Below are 6818 nucleotides of genomic sequence, written 5' to 3' on the forward strand. Positions count from 1 at the left end.
TTCTCTAACTGAAACAGACCTGTGAGAAAACAGTACTCTGAAAATCAGGGCTAAAGTGTCTGAAATGAAGCACCTAAAACCATGAAGCATCTGTGATTCGTTTAATTCTTCTGAAAATGTGTGTCATAGTCCATAAAATCGTTGCATTTTCATATAGTCACTGGCTGCTTTTCAAACTGTCTCCCTGTTTAGTAGGATTTATACTGAAATAGTTAACTTCCGACCTGCTTGCTCAAGGAAAGATGAAGCCAGCTGAGGTTTATTCCTGCTGTGGCACAGCTGGCAATGGAATATTCAAAAAGCCAGCGACCCATACGCTGTCAGTGTGAGAGTGTTGCTACAGTCTCCAGCTCTATATCCCTGGCTTTCTTTTTCACTTTTTTTTCCTTCAGAATTTGGTAAGAAAGGTTGTTTAAAAACCAGTCTACATCCTGATAATCTTCAGGCCACCGCAAATAGTGACTCCTTTGTAAAAAGCTTTGAATTGGTTTGTGCTTCATCAGCTGATATTGAGAAAGTGACCCAGCTACTACCATAATGAGGACATCTTTCAGATCACAAAAGTACCTGCTCTGGGCAAAATTAAAGGCTTCCACACACCACCCATCTTTGAGAAACTGCTTGGTCACAATGCAAATTGTTTTCCTGCTGTTCCAAATGGCATCACGAATATTGTTGATATGTTCTTCCCCAGGCAAGAAATCTCTTTCCTCAAAGCACAAAGTAAATCTGTTTTTATCCAAATATTGTGAATCCAGGTGCTTTATCAAAGCATTCTGGACCCATTCAAAGTCATTTTTGCTGAAGCACAAATAGGCATCATATTTGTATTCACTTTTATCTGCTGCTTGTGGCTGGTTGTCGATCAGTTTTTTGGTGATAGTTTTATACCAGACAAAACAAATCCCCCGACAGCGAGTAAAAATGATGACTGCCATCAGAAACAGTGTAAGAGTGACAGAGGTGAAGACAAATACCGATAACCTGAGGGTCTCCTGGAGTTCATCTTCATCACAATCATCATATATCAGAGACGACAGTGGTACCCCTGCAAATTCAGGTGGGTATACACAGTACCTGTCAGAATGCGACCCAGCTAGGGTTACATTGGTTTCATTTAGCCACACTAGCAGGCTCTTTAAAGCACAATCACAGACATAATTATTATGTGTTATATCCAGAATACTCAAAGTCATAAAGACTTCAGGCTCGGGGGATAAAAGCTGGTTTCCAGATAAGTTCAGGTTTGTTAGGCTTTGTGGAAAAAGCCCAGGAGAAAGATGAGACAATAGGTTGAAAGCTAGATTAAGTCTTCTTAGGGATGTTAGACCTCTAAAAATCTCCGGTGGAAGAGCAGCAAGGTAGTTGTTATTCAGATGTAGAACCTCAAGTTTGGAAAGTGCCCCGAACACATCCAGACATAAATTTCTCTCCCACACGAGCTGTAACATATTTTCACCTAGATCCATGTATAATAGCTGACTGCTTCCTACAGCACTATCACTTTTCTCACAGTAAGAGAAGCGATTCTGTTTTAGGAAGATATACTGCACACCTGGAAATTGGAAAAGAATATACAGATGACCCAGGTTTGCCAACCAATTTCTTTCTAATTCAAGGTGTGTTGCTGCTATTGCTGTGTCAGGTACAGATGTTAGCTTGTTGTCACCTAAAAAGGCAGAGGTCAGATGTGGAAAGGAAGGGAGATTTTTGAGAGCATTGTCTCGGAGATCAATTATTTTCAGACTTACCAACTTCCTGAATGCTTCCTGAGCAATCATCCCAATATGATTTTGCTGTAAATCAATATGCATCACACTATGTAGACCATCAAAAGTATAATCGTACAACTCACCTAAAAGATTACTTGAGAGATTGAGAGTTTTTAGGTTTCTCAGGCCAAAAAATGCTTGGCTTTTGATTTGATTTATCTTGTTTTTGAAAAGGTTCAACAATTCCAGATTACCAAGGGTTTGAAAGATTAAGGAATTCAGAGAGAAAATGTAACCATTTGAAATATCAAGCAAACGAAGATCACTTCTTGCTAGCCCTGCAAATGTGTCGCTGTCTGGATTTCTTAAATTATCAAAGCCAAATCCTGAACCCATTATATGATATCTAAATGTTAAAGCACTAATCTGAGTCCCTTTAATGGCTTTTAAAAAATATTGGACTTTCTCTGTGCTCCAGCCGTTTTCACTAAGGTCTAGTGAGTTAAACCTGATGTTTATGAAAGGATTTGTGCATTTGGCCCAGGCCATTTCATGTGTCATGTACAAAGGATTAGAACTGAGGCTAAAATATAAAAAGTGTTTTCCTCCAAAGCAGGTAAGATTGCTTTGACACAGGTTGGCTATGTGGTTGGATTTCAGGTCCACAGTTTTCAAGACTGTTAGATTATAAAACAAGGGATGTGGATGAAGTTCTGTGATTTCATTCCCTGAAAGATCCAGTTCTTCTAATGAGCTCAAATCTCGAAAGTAACGTTCCTCCAGGATGGAATCTCCAAGTTGGTTCCTAAACAGACGAAGTACAGTCAAGCTTGACAAGCCCACAAAAGCATCAAGATCCAGTTGAAGAATCCTGTTGAATCCCAAGTCTAGGACACGAAGGTTTGGCAGGTTCCTGAAAGCTTCTTTTCCTATGGTAACAGGAGAGACATACTGCTTTCCAATTTCCAACAGCAACAAGTGCTCCAGCAGCGGAAACGAAGTTGCAGACACTTGTCTGATGTAGTTGAAACTTAGCAAAAGCTTCACCGTATCCTTTGGCACCCATGGAATATCTGTGAGGTTGCAGAAATTATACAGGGACACCTGGTCTTCTGAATGACAGTTTTTAAGTGCACATATATAACTAGCTAGTGATATTCCAAAGACAAATACTAGCTGTTGATGTAACATCACGAATCTATGTGGAAAAAGTGAAAACAGTAAACATTAATTCTGTAGTTGGCCGGCTATGCTTGTTGCTGTAACTCAGTAGTTGTAAAGAATATTTTTAACAGTTGTAGAATAAAGACTCATTTCACACTGAAAATTACTACTGATGTGGGGTTTATCCTTTCTCTGAAGTCTAACAGGCATGATCTGATAGGCTGGCTGAGCAGATGATGGGTCCTAAGGGGATGCCAGCACTTCCTACAACCCTCCTTGATATATGTTAAGGGTGGCACCAAAACACAAGGTAAGTGGGAAAATCCTGGCCTAGCCATTTAATTTGCATCATGGAACTGATAATGCTGGTGTATTGGCTCAGTTATCCAAACAGGTTTAAACAGTTTGATTACCAAAGTGCAGTGCACTTATCTCAACAGAGCAGGCTAACCCTGCTCTTTCCCTGAGTGCTCCCCTCATGAGGACAAGCACAGTACTGAGAATTCAAACTGCTGTCACACAGCCATGAATTTTTAAAAGGGGGACCTCTTTTGGGCCAACTTGAGCTTCAGATTAAGGCTGCTCTGTGAAATTGTTCTTGAAAGGGCTGTAAAATACTTTTGAAAGTATAGGCAGGGACATACCTAACAATTAAGGAAAAGAAGAAATGCAATAGCCTGAAACTGTGCTGCAACTATATTTCCTGAACTGTAAATTCCTAAGTTATAGAAAAAGATGCACGTTTTTTGCAGCTCACTGATGAATCCATGCATTCATTTATTCCAACTCTGGATTTTCCTTGTGTTATGCCATCTGTCTGCATCTATGACAAAAATGTCTTCAAAGCAAGGAAGAGCATAGTGAAGAACAAATCAAATTACTAGTCCTAAAGTGATTGTTTCTGTACTGTAGTTAAAAAATTAAATACCTACCTAAGATTGCAACCATCTGCCTCTGCTTTTTAAGATCTTTATTGAAATGGAATGACAACCCAGTGGAAAAAAATTTATCACCTCCAGCACAATCTGCTTTAAAACTGGTGAGTTGTCTTGGGTTTGGCTAGGAGAGGGTTAGTTTTATTTTAGTAATTTATTCTTTTCTTTAAGAGATGAGGAAGAGCTGTACCTTCCCTGTCAGTGTGATCATTAAAGATGCTCAAGGCCATGTGAAGATAAAAGCCAACAAATTCACTTAAATCAAATTGTGTAAACTCATTAAATACAGTGAGCTTTGAGAGAACCTGCTCATCATTCAGATCATTATAAATTACCCCCAGCACAGTTCATTCCCTCAGGTACTGGGTACCTTTCTCTATGGTGGTCCACTTCCCTGGGTGACATGTCACGTCATCCTTGAGTTGGTACCTTTCCTTCATGTCTGACAGAAGCTGCCTACAGAGACTCAGGGCCTGTGCCTGTTTTCCAATCACCTTGTCAGTGCCTCCTTCCCTAGATGGGTATCCCAGATGCTTGACTTCCCTGCCCTCTAATTCCAAACTGCTGAGCCCTTTATCCCAGCCTGGGAGCAGCCAGGTGATAATGTGCTTGCCTGGGTGGTGGCCGAAGTTCTTTTGCATGTCTTGTAACTCGCTCTGGGATACATGGATTCATAGAATGGTTTGAGTTGGGAAGGACCTGAAAGATCACCTAGTTCCAACACTGCTGCCACGTGCAGGGACACCTTCCAGACTGCTCAAGGCCTTATGCAACCTGGCCTTGAACACCTCCAGGGAGGGGGCATACACGACCTCCCTGGGCAACCTCTTTCAGTCTCTCACCATTGTTACTGTAAAGAACTTCTTTCTAATATCCTGTCTAAACGTACCCTCTTCCAGCTTCAGACCATTCCCTCTTATCTTGTCACTACAGGGAATGGATAGGGATAGGGATCAGGTGGTCACCTCTGGTTCTTCCTCCTGCTCTCGTGATGGCACAGGTTCATTGTCATCCCCTTGTCAAACAAACTGATTTTTTTTTAATAGGGGGAACTGATACTGGCACAGGTTGGCTCTCTGGTGTAGCTGCAGTGCTTGCTGTTAGAATTTGAGTAACCACAGCACCTCAGAGACCTTTTCTTCCCCTTCAGGAAGGCACTGAGTAGTGTTGAAAAGGGACTCTGTGTCTCTTGTGAATTACCAGGTTGGGGATATACTTTTTCCAAATATTGTACTAGTTTATCAGGATTTTGCACTCGTTCAGGGGTGAAATTCCAAAACACTGGAGGTGACCACTGTCCTAGGCACTTGCCCATACTCTGCCACACACCCTGCCACTCATAACTATCCAGCTTCAGGGCAGATCTCTGGATGGTATTCCCATGTCCTGCCCACAGATTGGGTAAGATGACTACTAAATGACACCACCACATACAAATATTAGCTCAGCCTATTGACTAGTGGTATAATCACAGCATAATGCAGCATTACCCAGTACAGCAACACACTAGTTCTGATCCATTTCCCCAAGGTGATAAACAGCACCCCAGAGAGCACACAGAGGACATAAGGATTCACATAACACAACCATGTAAGCAAATGAACCAGCATTATAAACATGCACTTGGTTGGACCTGATGATTATCTCAAAGGTCTCTTCCAATCTCAATGGTTCTATGATTTAGCTAATATAAAAAACATTTATGGCAAAGTTATTCTTAGAGACTTTGCTCAGATTTCTCATCTCAACACTTCAGGCTCCACACTGGGTGCCAAAAATGACTGTTGTGGTTCAGGCCCAGCCAGCAGCTAAGCCCCACACAGCTGTTCACACAACTGTCCCCACATCCCCAGTGGGATGGGAAAGAGAATTGGGAGATAAGGCAAACCCCCATGGGATGAGACAAGAGGAGTCCAATAGAACAGCACAAAGAGAGAAAAAACAATCAGGAAGCACAAGAATAGTAATGAAATAGTATATAAAGTGAAGGACATAAAATGCAGCACTAACCATGATGGCCCAACCCAACCTTCTGATCCTGGACCACCTAATCCTGCTCAAAGCACACACACTTGCCCCCACCAGCCCTTTGCTGATAGAGAGTATGAGGTCAGTATGGTATGGAATACACCATTGGTTGGTTCAGCTTCTTGTGAAAAACAACAACAATCAAAATAATCAAAAACCACCCCAAACAACCACCCCCAAATTTAACCCTATCCTAGCCAAACCCAGGGCTTAAGTGTAAATCCCTGCAGAACCAAACCCCCAGTGGCTATCAAACATCTGCAAAGTAAATCTACTTCAGAGAGAAGCTGGGCTTTGAGCCAGTAATTAAAAAGAGTTTAGCCCTACTAATTACGATGATGATGATTTGAGCATGCTGCTACTTTAAAGGACAAGTACAAAATTCAATGCAGAATATTGTTCTTGAATTAAAATAATCTTATGCTTGTTGACATCACACAAAGTGATTCCTGGGAAATGAAAAGGTGTGCCAGTAGAAACTGCTATGATATTCCTGTTGCAAATACCAAGTGAAAGAGCAAGCCACTTTTAAGAGCCTGTCTGCTAAACAGCAGGTACAAGGCTACTATAGCACCATCAAGTCTTGTAACTGACACAATTTCACTGTACCTAACATTTTCAGTGACGTTCTCAAGGCCATCTGACTATCCTGAAACCTTAACTTATAGAAGCACAGAATCATTAAGGTTTAAAATCATCTAGTCCAACCATAACCCAACTACCATGACCACTAAACTACACCCTAAACTACTAGGGTAAGCCTGCAAATTTTCACCCTAGAGGCTTACAGACCAAGTAGGAAACACACAGACATTGGAACTTAAAATACTAATCTTGTCCTTTGTAAAGACAATTGTCTGGGTTTGGTACAAGATCTGATTCTTGAAAGTAAAAGAGATTAATAATATAGGATAGACACCTGAATTCTGAAGTCCTGGCATTCAGTCTTCATTCACATTTTGTCTCCCTAAGGAATTTA

The 6818-nt window shown here is 41.1% G+C and overlaps 1 protein-coding gene across 1 annotated transcript; it reads right to left on the reverse strand.

The window, feature by feature from the left end:
* Window positions 1-320: 320 nt before the first annotated feature.
* On the reverse strand, window positions 321-2903 carry TLR5 (toll like receptor 5). The gene has a single exon (XM_054395176.1). The coding sequence runs from the start codon at window positions 2901-2903 to the stop codon at window positions 321-323; it is 2583 nt and encodes an 860-aa protein (XP_054251151.1).
* Window positions 2904-6818: the final 3915 nt, after the last annotated feature.

The sequence above is a fragment of the Indicator indicator genome, chromosome 2 (genome assembly GCF_027791375.1).
Source record: "Indicator indicator isolate 239-I01 chromosome 2, UM_Iind_1.1, whole genome shotgun sequence".
NCBI lineage: Eukaryota > Metazoa > Chordata > Aves > Piciformes > Indicatoridae > Indicator > Indicator indicator.

Coding starts and splice junctions, on each gene's coding strand:
- TLR5 (XM_054395176.1), bottom strand. CDS start 2,903: ATGTTACATCAACAGCTAGTATTTGTCTTTGGAATATCACTAGCTAGT.